Source organism: Arachis stenosperma, chromosome 6 (assembly GCF_014773155.1).
Source record: "Arachis stenosperma cultivar V10309 chromosome 6, arast.V10309.gnm1.PFL2, whole genome shotgun sequence".
Lineage (NCBI taxonomy): Eukaryota > Viridiplantae > Streptophyta > Magnoliopsida > Fabales > Fabaceae > Arachis > Arachis stenosperma.
The window spans coordinates 3,660,109-3,675,083 of NC_080382.1; the positions used below are offsets into that span (position 1 = coordinate 3,660,109).

Below are 14,975 nucleotides of genomic sequence, written 5' to 3' on the forward strand. Positions count from 1 at the left end.
AATGGTTTGTTACGTAAACAATGTATTTAAGTTAAATTCTTATTTTAACTGTTAACCATTCAATACACACATTCTTATTTGTTTTGATATTTTGATATAAATCTTCAAAAACTAAATCTCTTTTGAAGATTAAAATATAAACTTAGTTTTCATACGCTCACAATATAAAAAATGTAACAACAAAAGTAACTAAATTTTAAATATTAAACTTTTTATATAATCAGTACATTAAAATTATCTCTTAAAATATATGTATCTAATCATTAAGAATTTAATTTTAAAGCTAAAATATTTTGGTGTAGACTTTTTTTTGGTGTCTAATTTTGGAGAGTAGACTGAGTGTGAGGTACATGTGCTTATATCTTTCAAGAAATCCAACATTGAAACAAAAATATTTTACAGCTAAAATATAAACATCTAGTTTCTTAAAAAAATAAAATGTTATTCACTTGAGAAATTAAAGTTTATTCTTTCTTAACCGAACAAATTTTTTTTTCTAAAAAGACTGATATAACTACTTTCATAAAGAGTGAATTTCGATCGAAACTACCAATATATGATTGTTATAAGATATAACTCGTTTCACTTTTTTAAGAGATTAAAAAATAATGTAACCTTAAACAGGTACATTTAACTTATCAGCAAATAAAAGAACAAAAACTAGAATAAACAACTGAATTCAGTTGCATCAAACATCAAAAAGACATGAAACATGAATATCAATATACAATCTATAATTCACTAGTGAAAACTCTGTACATCAGGAAAGAACAGAGAAACTAAAACCAGTTGCAGAGTCTAGCTTAAAATCGTAGAACTCCATAAAATAAGAGTTTCTACTTTCTAGAACCATCAACCATATATCTTTTCTTATTTTTTTGTTAAGGGTGGTAATCTACACCTAATTTTCTATGTGACATATGAACAAAATTGGAAAATTGCTGCTGAAATTCCTCGAATTCAATCACTCTCTCTTCCTCTACTTTCTTCAGTTCAGATCACTAGTCACACCTCCTCCACTCAAGATCCATGGATGCCCTGAAATACAGCACACACAAAAAAAAACACATGAATATAAGTTTACAAAAACCTACTAATCATGAATGAAAAAAAAAAAGAAAAAAAAAAAGAAAAGTTAAAAACTTACTTAATGCTTGCTCTGCTGAAATTCTCCTTGAAGGGTCCTTGCAAATCATCTTTCTGAGAAGATCCTTAGCAGAAGAAGAAACAGACCTAAAGATGGTAGTTGGGAATCTAAGATTAGCCCTAACAACAGCTTCAAAAATCTCAGAAGCATTCTCTCCATAGAATGGTGGAATAGCACCCAACATTATGTAAAGAATCACACCGGAGCTCCAAACATCAACTTTCTCACTGTATTCCCTTCCCATCACCACCTCCGGCGCCACGTAATACGGCGTCCCCACCACCCCACTCATCCCTCTTCCGTCGCCGAACCACTCCGCCGAACCAAAGTCCGCAACTTTCAGATTCCCCCTTCTATCGAAAAGCAAATTATCTGGCTTTATGTCCCTGTGCGCTATCCCCAGCCTGTGGCAATGCGCCACCGCCTCAAGAAGCTGTTTCATTACGGTGGCGGCCTCTATCTCCGGCAAAGGTCGATCAGCAATTCGGTCGAATAGGGTTTCTTGTTCGCAAAGCTCAGCGACGATGGAGAGAGAATCGGAATCCTCATAGGCTCCGAAAATCTTAACAATGTTAGGGTGTGGAGAAAGAAAAGTCATGAACTTGGATTCGTTTTCGATGCAGGCACGATCGGTGGGGTCAAGAAGAAGACCCTTATCGATAACCTTGCATGCGAGAAACTCACCGGAATTAGGGTCGAAGCAGCGAAACACAGTGCCGAATCTACCACGACCAATCTCCTCCAGCAATTGGTATTGTCTCTGCAAGGCTTCACACATTGTCAATTTCACTCTCTTTCTTCTGATTTAGGGTTTTCTCGTTTTCTTAATCCCTAATTGATTTCGTGATTTGGGGTCTTCAGGTTGCGGTGGTTTCTGTATTTATAAAGAGAAGAAGAGACAGTGGGTTATGGAGGGGGTTTTGGACTTCTGAGTAGGGAGGGTATTATGGGAATAAAGGAAAGGAATATTCGGTTTCAAAATTCCCAATTTCTCACAACACAACACGTTTGTCAAACTAAACGGAATCTATGATGGCCGCTGCTGTTTGAGTCCGTTATGGCGCTCATCATGCTTTTACGCTCTTTTTATTTTTCGTTTTTTTCAATAACATTACAAAATTGACCCCTTCCGTTTAATTAAGTTTGACATGGGGTTTATGACGTCTGATTATATTATGGTAAGAATAGTCTTCTTTAATAGCTCAGAGCTCATGCATGATGATGATTTTTTTTTTTTAGTAATGTTTGAAAAAAAATTCAAACTTACTTTATTTAATATTTATTAATTTTAATAATAATTAATAAATATTAAATAAAATAAATTTTAATTATTTTATTAATTTTTTGTTATAAAATATTTTTTAATTTTTAAATAAAAATTAAATTTGGCAAGACTTTTACGGTTTATAACTGTTTTCTACACTATAAGATATAGAAGATAAGATATTAAATTAAAGTTTAAAAGATAAGATATTAAATAAATTATTGAAGTCACGTCTCCTTTTGTATATCTTTTCGCACAAGAAGACTTGCTATCTAATGAATAAATTTGAGTTATGACGATATCACCACTCCTAAATTTAACTTTGATTTTTGTTTAGATATTGTATATAATTAAAAATAAAAAAATAAAGTAATACAGAATCAGTTATACCTAAAAAAAACTATAAACTTTTAAATGATTTTAAATAAAGTGACAGATTCTGTTGGATGATAACTTGAAACTTAAAAGATAAGGCAAGAAATTAATATTATTCATTTTAAATGAAGTGATAAGAGATAAATATTAGATCGGCGGTATTTAAAAAAATTTTAAGTTGATGAAATGGTATTTAATTTTTGTTATTGACAAAGTGATCTTCAAAAAAATTTTAAAATTTGATAAAAATATTCAAATATAAAAGCATGACATCATATTGAACAGAAAATGTCGTTCTGGCTATCAAAATAGTTTTAGTAATGGTGGCAGAAAGCTCCAATAGCATTTTCAGTGAGGAAGGGAGCTTGATTCGCTAATTTATTTCCTTACCTCCTCCGTTACTTGTATCAAAATTTTTTTCGTCTATCATTTCTGGGACTTTCTCTCAGGTCAATCTGGTTCATTCGCTCCATCAGATCTTTCATCTTCTCTTTTTTTATCAGGATAGACCGAATCAAATGAGAAACCTAAGGGAATCAATAATATCATATATATCATATGTTAATTATTGATTGAAAAATTTCATCCATTTCAATTAGATGTCTATTCTTTTTTTTTTTAAATTAACTATCAGAATTGGGTTAAATAGGGCGTGCAAAAGGCAAAAGGATGGCTTCTATTCAAATTCTCTATCATTGTGTGTAAGAAGAGAGAGATGTTCGATGTTGCTTCTCCTCTGTGTGTTTTGATAGCTTTGCCGCTTGATGGTGGAGCGAATCAAGCTTGAAAGAAAAAGAGAAAACATAGGAGGTGAAGGAAGAGATCAGCACATCAAGCTCTCCTCTTCGTCGGAAACGTCATTGAAATTCTCTGCCATTATTACTGAAACTTTGCTAAATCAGTATTTTTTGTTCATTGTGACGTTATATTTTTATGTTTGGATGTTTTTGTCAAATTTTAAAATCTTTTGGGAATCAATTTTATCAATAACAAAGGTCAAGTACTATTTTATCAAGTTAGTATTTACTTTAATAAAATATTTTTAAGAAAACAAGAAAATAAAAATATTATTAATTATTTAATTTAAAAATATTAGGTGAACAAATATTTTTGTAACCAAGTACACAGCCAAAGTTTATTATACTTTAATGAGCATCCCAAATTCCTGATATATCTCAACTCTCATTTTACTTAGACTTGGTTTAATAAAAATTATTTTTTAAAAATAGTTTAGAAAAGTTAACTTTTAAAAAATAGTTTTGTAGCATTTATATTTGATAAATTAAATTAAAAATAATTTTTAATAAGTACAAACAATAACAAATATATTTGATAAAATAATTTTTAAAATTTTAAAATATTATAATAAATATTAATATAAGAATTAAATTTAAATATTAATTAATAAATAATATTATTTTAGATTTTTTTAATTTTGATAAGCACAATCAAACTTTTAAAAGCACATCTAACTTTTAAAAATCGCAAACATAAGTATATGACTTTTTTAATTTACCAAATATAAAACGAAGTATTTGTGAAGCATTTATTTAAAAAATTTTACCAAACTAAATTTTAAAATATTAATTTACATATACATTTATTTAGGTAATTTTTAATGTGCTGATAAATAGTTAGGCTAATTTAATTAAATTTAATTACTAACAAAATTTGCCCATGTAACATCATTCAATATCATTATATATTATTTTATATACTTTTAATATATTATGTATTTTAATATATGTTCTAGTGACTCATTTTTTTTATATATGTAATATAATTGCTAAAAAATCATAAATACTTTAAATTTCCCTTTTTCTTTTTGATCATGATTGAATAAGTTAAATTAGCCAATTTACATGAGTTTTTCTTTTCGATTCAAAGTGGCTTAATATATGCGTTGTTCCTTTTTACATTAATTCTTTATGTTTTGATATCGTGTAGTAATAAATTATAGTCTATGTAATATATAGTTTATATAAAAAAATTTAATTACTCTATTAGTCCCTATAGTTTTGCAAAATTTTTAATTAGGTTCTTATACTTTTTTTTTTTAATTGAGTCCTTGCACAAAAATTTTTTTTAATTAGGTTCATATACTTTTTTTCTTTTATTTAGGTCTCTACACTATTTTTTTTAGTTAGGTCCCTATAAAATTAAGTCAATTACTACTAAAAAGAACTTAATTGAACAAAAATTTAGTGCAGGAACTCAATTAAAAAGAAAAAAAAGTATAGAGACTTAATTGAAAATTTTACGAAACTATAGATACCAACAAAATAATTAAACCTATAAAAAATTGTCACATGCACACTAAGAAATTATTTTGATATAAACTATTATATATTTGTGTATGAATATATAAATTATTTAATTTATTTTAATATGTATTTTATATTTTAATATAATTGTTAATTTTTTTGTATATATTTAACATAATTATTTTATATAATACAATAAAATACATTTCAATTTTTTGATATTATCATTATTTGGATAACTTTGTACGTTTCTATGGAATGACTGATTTTTTATATTACTTTTCTCTACTTAATTCTCTCTCTCTCTTTTTTTTGGTAATTAGACCATTTTTTCTTTATGTATATTAATATTATTTAAAAATTTATTAGATTTTTAATATACTTAGTTTTTTTTGGCAATTAGACCATTTTTTATGTATATTAATATTATTTAAATAATATTAAAAAAGAAAAAATTTTATTGCTCAATTTCATTCTTTAATTAACATTTTTACGGTGAATACTACTTCAGTTAAAATACAAAATACAATGATTCTTAGAAAATAACCTACCAATAAAGTGATATACTACTAATAAAACTTTTTATTAAAAAATATGATTAACTCGATGAATAGGTTATTTTTTAAATTTCAATTATCAGAAAATAATATTGCTCCTTATCTTTTTGTTCTTGCTGAGTTTGGCCAGTGTATAGCTCGTCCGTCGATGAATGTCTTCAAGCTTCTCGTCGGGATGAGTTATACATCGGCAAGGAGAGAACAAGGGAGTGGGTACCTGCAAAAGACACTCCGACGCTCAAGTCAGTAAGTGTTTAAGAGGTATATAATAATTCTATGAATATAGAATGTAAGACATGAAATGAAAGTTATCATGTGTTATGTTGTGTTTATAATAATTCTATGAATATAGAATGTATTATTGATATTAGATATAGAAGGTTCTTTTTATAAGCATAAAATTGATTAATAGAATTGATGTTATGATCGTTTGGTCATTAAGATAAAAATGATGGTCATTAAGTCGGTAATGAAAGTGTCAGTTACAAGCAAAAGAATGAATGATAGTTAACGCCGAGTTATAACTCATAATGCATAATAAATACTGAGTTATAAGGTGACGGATCACAGCCCCCAAGCTTTGTCCGCCGATCATATGATCCAGGCTAAGCTTAGAAAATAAAATGAGTTATAACTCGATTAAAAGATGGGTGAATAATGATATGGTGAGCCCCCAAGCTTAGTCGGGTTATTATGTCGGCACTTATTCAAAAAATAATTGAGTGATAAGAGTCGTTCAATCAAGATAGTTGTGTGGGGGATACTTTTCCGCTTAAGAACAATTTTAGCATTTGATTGTATGTGAACTGAAAAGTTCAGAGATGGATATCTATTGACGGAATCGATTGTATGATCCGAGGATATAATGGTTAATTGTCTTGAAAATTTTTCCGGCCCACAACAGCTTATTGATGAATTTCTCGCTCAAAACAATTAGTTATTTGAATATTTATATATAATTTATAGCGAAGGTCTGACATGAATAAGATAAATTGAGAAAATGAATATATACAAAATCGCAACGTATATTGAATAATATATATTGTAAAAGTAAATGAGTTCAAAGTAAAAAAATATACCTTGAAAGTTGATAGTTATAGAGAAGAATATGACATATATGAATGTCATACATGTCAAATGTGAATATCTGAATTTTGTTTTATAGGACATACTTTAATTTGATAATAAAGCAATAAGATAACAGTCATATAATAATATAACAAATTTTGTTTAACTATGAGGTATATTCCTGGTGCAAAAGTAACAAATTTGCATGTTTGTAACTATTTTTTGTTTAATAACTTTCTACATTAAACAAATAGTAAAATAAAATTTAATAGCATAAAATGAATAGTGTAACAGTTATATACAATTGATATACAATTAATTTTTTATGGAATCCAATTTTAATATTTGAACTCATCATTACCGTCATTTAATTGTATAAATGAAATCATTAAGCAATAAAAATATAATACAAAATGAAATAAAAATGCAATTGACATGGTTGTTTATATGCCATTATTGTATAAAACATATATTGAGATTTGAATATAACTAATAAATTAGTAAATATTAGTTACACAAAATATAAATGCAAAAGTATGTTGAATAAAATATATAATTTTACTTATGTAAATAGAGAACTTTGAAAAAGTAAGCAAAATTGATAAATGAGTTTGTGCTCAAATTGATTGAAAATCGAGTTTGTTCTCGGATTGATTGAAGGCCGAGTTTGTTCTCGGATTGGTTCATTGATCGATTATGAGATGTGAAATATTATGATACGTAAAAATAAAACAATTTGAATGTATAAAGTACATACTTTATGAAAAGTTACTATATATTATATTTTGATAAGAGATATTAAATAAAATCTTAAAAAAGATTGTTAAGATTGGTTCAAAAATTTGAATGTAAATCAAATTTTATGAACCTAAGGGGAGTGGAAATTATTTTACTCGTCCCCACAGACGGCGCCAATTGTTCTTACTGAGTTTGGCCAGTGTATAGCTCGTCCGTCGATGAATGTCTTCAAGCTTCTCGTCGGGATGAGTTATACATCGGCAAGGAGAGAATAAGGGAGTGGGTACCTGCAAAAGACACTCCGACGCTCAAGTCAGTAAGTGTTTAAGAGGTATATAATAATTCTATGAATATAGAATGTAAGACATGAAATGAAAGTTATCATGTGTTATGTTGTGTTTATAATAATTCTATGAATATAGAATGTATTATTGATATTAGATATAGAAGGTTCTTTTTATAAGCATAAAATTGATTAATAGAATTGATGTTATGATCGTTTGGTCATTAAGATAGAAATGATGGTCATTAAGTCGGTAATGAAAGTGTCAGTTACAAGCAAAAGAATGAATGATAGTTAACGCCGAGTTATAACTCATAATGCATAATAAATACTGAGTTATAAGGTGACGGATCATTTTTGATAATATAACTATATATATAATTATACATAATTTTTACATTGTATGAATTTATTAAAAATGGCATTATTAAAATAAGAATTACATTCCGTAGTTATTTATATAAAATATTAATCATCATCTATTACGGTATTAACTTATTCATAGTATGTAGGGGAGTTGCGAAGAAAATGCCGTGTAATTATTATTAATAAAAGGATATTATTCGAAAATGAAACAACGTTTTCTTCGAAGAAAACGCAAGATAAAAACAAAATCCAATGTCAAATTAAATGCTCTGCATACATCCTGAAAGACAAATCTAATAATGCAGAATGGATCTTATGTAGCAACTAGCAAGTAGCATTACATAATCCTTCAATTGGTCTGAAAAAGGTGGGGAGAAATAAATTATTTGCTGAAGGGTTGTCTGAATTATAGGCTACAAAAAACTGAAATCTTAGACACATCCGAGGCAAAACTGCAAAATTGGTCTCCACCGAAAAGTAAACTACAAACTTATCCATCAGAAAATAAATCTCCCTAATAATGGTAAGCATACTAAGCTATGTCAATTTAATTCAACTTGGCTAATCACCTCTTAGCAAACCAGCCCTCACTTTAACATAGACTCATTAGTACAAGCTACAAAACTTCCCCGATCATGATTCCAATGTTGTTGCTGCTGTGTGCCCCCCAATCAAAGACACACTCAGTAGTTATTAGAGAAGCTGGGAATGTTCCATTCTCGTGGCTAAATTTGAAGGACACTTTAAAATTGATCTGAGTCTAGTGTCTTCGAACAAATGGCGAGTCCTTCCATTATTGGGCATTAAATTATGTTGATACACTGCATTAATGTATAATGATATAAAGTATAAAATCAGACTAGGTTAAAATAGGTGTCATGGTTACCAGAAAACAAATGAACAAGGAAGCATACTAGCTACATGATATTCTGATGTCAAAAAGGAACGTTAGTGGGAATAACTTGATAAAACAAGTGTGATTGGCAATCAAAATTTGAACTAGTCCATCCAAGCTCCAATTCATTTGAGCGAGCCCGCTAAACTACATTTGACATAATTCCAGGCGACTTATTTGTAAAAAATAAAAATGTCTGGTGAGTGGTGACCAATATTTTTCTTTGTTTTTGTCTTTATATTTGAAACAACATTAGCAAATTCTCTACTTTTTTACACTAAAAATGTTTGTCCACTAGCATTTTTTGGCCTGAGCCATACTATCAAACCTCAATTTGGGTTGATGGCTTGCAAGCTACGCGGCGGGAATGGATCCTCTCCAATGAAAAAAAACTGGATGGTGTCCAGTGCTTAATCCTACCATTCATTGTTCTCTCTCTCCTATTTAATTTTTGTCCCACTTATAGAATTAAAGGTGAAAGATCACACTTTATTCTCTCAAGTGTTCAAAAAAATGGAGACGATCCATTTCCCTAGGCGGCCCTAGGCAAGCAGACAAGAAAGAATTTCTGAATTCACAATGAATGCAGATTAAAATTGAATTTGTAACATCATATTTCACTTACCTAAAAAATATCAGTTGGGAGCCTCCATTGATTCATCCCATACTTCTGCACTTCCATTAGAGGCATCTTCTACATCTTCTTCCATTGAAAGCCTAATATATTCTCTATGAGCAAAGCGATCCCACTCCGTTAGTGTTGGATTCTCACGTTCCTGTTTACACAGGACATATAACAAGGCAGTCATGACTCTCGTGGTTCATTAGCAATGTAGCATCATACCAAATAGGCAAATAGCACAATAATTTTGATCACATAATTAGGTACCTGGCGAATCAAATATGCGTCACGAGTTTCAAAGGCCATGAACTTATTTATATTGAACAGGATATTGAAAATATGTCCTGAGAGTTTACGACCTTTCAGGTCACGCAGAGTTATATAAGTCTTATCCTGCAGAGCAGAGAAGTTAAATTTAGGAGCACCAAAATAAAAAGCACCCTGTGGTAAAAGGATTAGTAATAACATAAATAGAAGTAATGGCTCATTAGATTTGCATCACTTTTCAGCTATGAATTCCCAATAACAGAATTGTAACATGACCAAACACCCAAAAGAAAAATTGAAAGAAAACCTCAGGTCCAATCATGTCAAGTATTTGGCACAATATATCCTCAAATAGCACACGCTCTTGGGCCATGCACTCCACTCGATGCAATTGCTCCTCATAAAAATATTGCAGTTCATTCCGTGTCAGAACTCCATTTCCATCCAAATCAATGCACTTGAACCTAATCATATGACAATGTCAAGCAAATTCACACATAGCTAATAAGTTATTCACAAAGGTCAAATTCCCATGTTTCCTAATAATGGGAAAGATATCCAACACAAGTCCACAATCTGTCTCCAAGAGACAAACATGGACTCATTCACAGGCATATGCACAGTTCAAAATCCAAGTCACGTAAAACATGCTATGCACATGTGTAATTAACAATGCATGATCTTTGTAACTGCATAGCTAGTTAGAATAATGAACGGGAAATAATGTACCAATTCTCAAATACCAAAAAAACAAAAAGAAAAAAAGTACCAATACTCAAGACTCGGGTCTGATGATTTATCCTCTTCTGCCAGTATGAAGTAAACAAAATCTTCATAACACATCTTTCCCTCAACCTTACTAGTAAACTTTCTTGGAACCTGTGATAATATTGAAGTGAGTTAGAATATTCACCGGTGAACAAAGATTAGTGTGTGTGTGTGTGTGGGTGTGTGTGTGTGAGAGAGAGAGAGAGAGAGAGAGAGATGTGGTTTTGGATTGTATGTAGCAGAAGATGTAGACTGCTGAAGGCAAGTCTTGAGACAAAATTGATTTGTAATATTGTAATCCACACAAACCTGAGAAAATATTCTCTCGACAATTCGATAGGTGAGCGCATGATTACTATATCTGACAAGGTTGTCTTTGTCTATCAAGAAATCGCGATCTGTATCCAGCTCCCAAAACTTGCAGTATATAACATAGAAATGTTCATAAGAGAAGTACCTGCAAACAGTTGTTTCATGCAAAGTAAAATTTAATGCATTTTAAAATAAATATACCTTAGAACCTTAAAACCTTAACTTTGAAAAAGAAATGTCTCGGTCATTTTTCTGAAGTTGATGGTAATGGTATTTAACACTGCATACCTTAAAACCTTATTGATGTCGTCTTCTTCATCAGCATGCAGCATTGCATCAATTATGCTTCCACGCTTCAGCTCCCTCAGAGTAAGACGACCATTTGCCGATCTATTCACGTAGAAATATATTCTATATATTACGGTTTCAGCTGGAACATTGGAAAGGCAAGTATTAATAAACATCACATTCACATCCTAGATAACACAAGAGGATCATGCCAGAAACCATGAGCTATGAATCTTGGATAATCAAGTTTGATAAAAGTCCTTTAACTGGTTATCTTAAATAATTAACGAGCAGCAAAAACCCCATATGCATAATTATAAATCAAACAATCTCAAAAATTGTTTTAAAGAAACCTTTTACGCAAACTTATGCACTAGTACAGAACCGGCCTCCTTCCTCCCACTTTTCAAAGGCATGAAACACAACCTACAACATTCTATGAAACTACAAGAAGTCCAATATGCATTTATTTTTACCTAATCCTTTATAATGTAACTTCAAAAATTGGTCTAGGGGAGAGGGGCACCCCTCACCCCTGTGCTCCCCCATTAACCCAAAAGTGAAGTATTTGAGGAACTAAGTATTAAGAATCTCAAATTTATTTGCTGATATCTACAATTTTATGAGCCTTGGAATGCAAGGTTGTAACTAAGATGGAATACAAACCATATCTCTCTTGGAACTCAGGTGTGCTCTGCAGGAATTCTAGCCCTGGATGGGTTGCCAAAAGCTCACGTAGCACGGGTTTAAAATCATCCTGACGTGGGAGTAAAAAAGGTTTTCAATAAGAAAGATAGATAGGAACATCATATCAGCCAAAAACAAAAATCAGTTAACGTGACCCTAAAAAAATAAATGAAGCTAGAATCAAATGGGAGGGAATAATTAACCGTCTTGAACTTTTGATAAAGAGATAAAAGCAAAATACCTTGGTAAGGTAATTGAGCTGTGGTTGCTTTAAAATTGTGTACATCTGAGTTGCAATATCCTTCGTCAACATGTTGCCTTTAATCCAATAATCAATAAATGCTTCTCTGAAGGAGCATTCCGTCAAGGATTTCAAGAATAACAATTAGTAGAAAACAATAATTACAGAGAAAAGGCCATTCAAGTATGATTCTTAAAAGATGGGAAAGGAGATATAGTTAAATAAAACATGTTTAATTCATTAATAATAAATATGGTGTTCCACGCAAAGATATCAGAATAAAATTAGCATCCTTGCCATCCAGTGTCTCTAAATTTCACTCCTTTTTCAAGAATATCTAACATAATAATCAGGAATACAGGTCTGTATTTCCCATAAAAGTTCTTTCCCTTTCTGAATAATTATTATGCTACTCAAGATTTCCAGCACGTCAAGTATTCAAACAGTTAAGGCTAAGAATCATAATCCACGGTACAAATTAAAAAGGTAAAAAGTTGTGTTTTGGAAAAGAAAAGACAAGAAAAAGTTAGGGACCTTGTCACAACACCAGTTCCATTATCAATCTTCTTGAAAAGAACTGCGGAAAAAAAAGATGGCAGCTTGCAAACTTCCTTTGTAACAGGCTTGAATTCTGACAAAGTATAACAAAGAAACAAGTAAACAAGTAAACAGGAAAGTGAATCTTAACTAGGTACTATAAAGTGACTTCCAGATAGATACTCACTTTTGACTCTGGGAAACATTTAAAAAGAAATTATATTTTTCAAGCAAAGTTAGTTGGAGGAGTGTTATTACTTATTACTTAAGATAGCAAGAATATGATACATAAGTTATAACTATTTTAAATGCATTTTCTCAGTTGCCAACTGGCCCTTCAGAATATCACCTACTTATATGTGCAGTGTCTCACCATGCATCTGCAGCCCATCTGTGTGATCACGGAATAACCGGTCAATTCTAGACAAGCATTGTTCTTTCAAGTCATTTGGTGGTGGAGGTCCATGTTGAAAATAGAACTGCAAACACACAAGTCTATATGTTACAAGAATGAACATGGCATGAAAGAGTGATACAGTGGCAGTACATTGTTCTTTCTAACCTGTGGTATGGATTCTTTGACTGGCTCACTGACAACCTTCAGAGGAGAACTCAAATTAGAAGGACCAATTCTCTGTTTCACGACGCGAGGGGAACCAGACGTGCTTCTTGGTGAAAGAGGTGGAGCAGTGCCTGCAGGAAACATGGAAGGCAAAGGACTATTGCAAGCATTTGGACTATTGCTATTCGCCGGCACGTTTAAGGGAGCACCGGACTTTGCATCATTTAGCAATGATGTTATCTACAAAAATTACCAAGTGAGACACAAACACATTCATTATATTTGATAAATTTTTCAAAGAATTAATAAATAAATAAATAAATAAGCATGTCTTATTGGTAACCACAATTTCAGACACTTGAAGCATCATCAAGAGTTCGTTCATAGTGCTTCATTCCAATAATAGGATAAGATGATTTCTACTAAAGGGAGAGGTTGAGAAACAATCCCTTTCAAAAACATTGTGGACTCGACTATGATTATCTAAATGATGATTAAATTGATAATTTCGCATGCAAAGTTCAAATGAAGAAATAGACATTGAATCTCTACGATGCATACCAAACGATTGCTTTCGGGAAGCGATAACCATTGTTCGAAGAGCGCCTCCATGAAATAGGCGTTAGTTTTGAGAGCAAAAGCAGAAACCTCCTGCAGCTGCAACATTTCGACGTCAAGAGACGCCACATCGCTAACGACATCCGTGCTCATCTCATTCACGAAAACTGAAACGCATAGAGATCAGAAAACACGAATCCTCTATAGAATTTTAATTTTGACACTGAAGCAAGCTGAATTTCAATGCCTTTTGATGAATCGGAACAGCGTAAACTAATCGGAAATGCGGTTTGCGATAGTTGCGGAGTCAGCAGATCGAGATTTTGATGAAAAAAAGAAAAAGAATGCGAGCGATGTAATGAATGTGCAGATCCGTGAAGGAGAAAGAAGAAAGAATTGTGGAAGAGGATGAATTCAATTTTAGTGGTATTTTTAGTTTTAGGAAATAGTAGAAAAAATGAGAGGGCGACACGTGGTGTACTTAGGAAGAATTCAGTCTTGTGAATCTCACTAATCAAGGATCAAGGATTATTAATAATTAATAATTATGTTCATATTTGTAATTGGACACACCCTTATCCACTCTCTCAGATGGACTTGCTTGAACAGCACGGTACCCCCGGCGTTTTCGCATACAATGCAATGATCAGTGGGTTTGTTGAACCATGCATGCATGAAGACTTTAGCTTTGATTTTGCAAACAAATTTATCAACAATAGAGGGTTGAATTCATCTAATTCAAAAGAAAAATTGGAATAGTTGGTTACTGGTAGATGGATGTATATGGTGTATTCCTGACTCTGGTTATTGCTAACAGGGGCTTAGGGTGTAGACCGAATGAAACTAGTTACTCCTTGTTAGCATGGAAGCTATTTCTCAAAGGTGAAAACTCAGGTGCAGTCCACTTCACGTGAAGTTGATAACTGAGAGTTATTAGATGATTTGACTGATTTAACTAAATTTTCATCCAACGGCTCTTAGCTATCAACTTCACATGAAGTCGATTGCACCTGAATTTTAACATTTCTCAAATATTTCATACGAATCCCACCCTTGATGTGTGCCACTTTTATGAGATGATTAAGAACACTTGTGCGTGTAAAATTTTTTTGGCATAAAGGTATCTTGCATGAACTTTTCTTGTTCAATTTTGTTAATTAGTCTCATAGTAAAGCT

At 31.4% G+C, this 14,975-nt stretch overlaps 2 protein-coding genes across 2 annotated transcripts; both read right to left on the bottom strand.

Moving 5' to 3' along the window:
• Positions 1-598: 598 nt before the first annotated feature.
• LOC130936400 (phosphoenolpyruvate carboxylase kinase 2-like) lies at positions 599-2,020 on the bottom strand. The gene is made up of 2 exons (XM_057866466.1): positions 1,148-2,020; positions 599-1,038 (listed from the first exon to the last, which is right to left on the bottom strand). Exons 1-2 carry the CDS (start codon positions 1,923-1,925, stop codon positions 989-991), a joined length of 828 nt encoding a protein of 275 aa, XP_057722449.1. The 5' UTR covers positions 1,926-2,020; the 3' UTR covers positions 599-988.
• Positions 2,021-8,524: 6,504 nt separating this feature from the next.
• Positions 8,525-13,996, bottom strand: LOC130936437 (probable serine/threonine protein phosphatase 2A regulatory subunit B''delta). The gene is made up of 13 exons (XM_057866503.1): positions 13,803-13,996; positions 13,242-13,481; positions 13,053-13,158; positions 12,677-12,773; positions 12,143-12,248; positions 11,881-11,971; positions 11,215-11,356; positions 10,924-11,071; positions 10,616-10,725; positions 10,154-10,310; positions 9,847-9,972; positions 9,583-9,733; positions 8,525-8,883 (listed from the first exon to the last, which is right to left on the bottom strand). The coding sequence occupies exons 1-12, from the start codon at positions 13,950-13,952 to the stop codon at positions 9,593-9,595; spliced, it is 1,614 nt and encodes a 537-aa protein (XP_057722486.1). The 5' UTR covers positions 13,953-13,996; the 3' UTR covers positions 8,525-8,883; positions 9,583-9,592.
• Between the last annotated feature and the right edge of the window lie 979 nt (positions 13,997-14,975).

Coding starts and splice junctions, on each gene's coding strand:
- LOC130936400 (XM_057866466.1), bottom strand. CDS start 1,925: ATGTGTGAAGCCTTGCAGAGACAATACCAATTGCTGGAGGAGATTGGT. Junction 1,039..1,147: donor TTCAGCAGAGCAAGCATTAA/GTAAGTTTTTAA, acceptor GCTGTATTTCAG/GGCATCCATGGATCTTGAGT.
- LOC130936437 (XM_057866503.1), bottom strand. CDS start 13,952: ATGAGCACGGATGTCGTTAGCGATGTGGCGTCTCTTGACGTCGAAATG. Junction 10,726..10,923: donor TCGAGAGAATATTTTCTCAG/GTTTGTGTGGAT, acceptor ATATTATCACAG/GTTCCAAGAAAGTTTACTAG. Junction 9,734..9,846: donor ACGCATATTTGATTCGCCAG/GTACCTAATTAT, acceptor CTGTGTAAACAG/GAACGTGAGAATCCAACACT.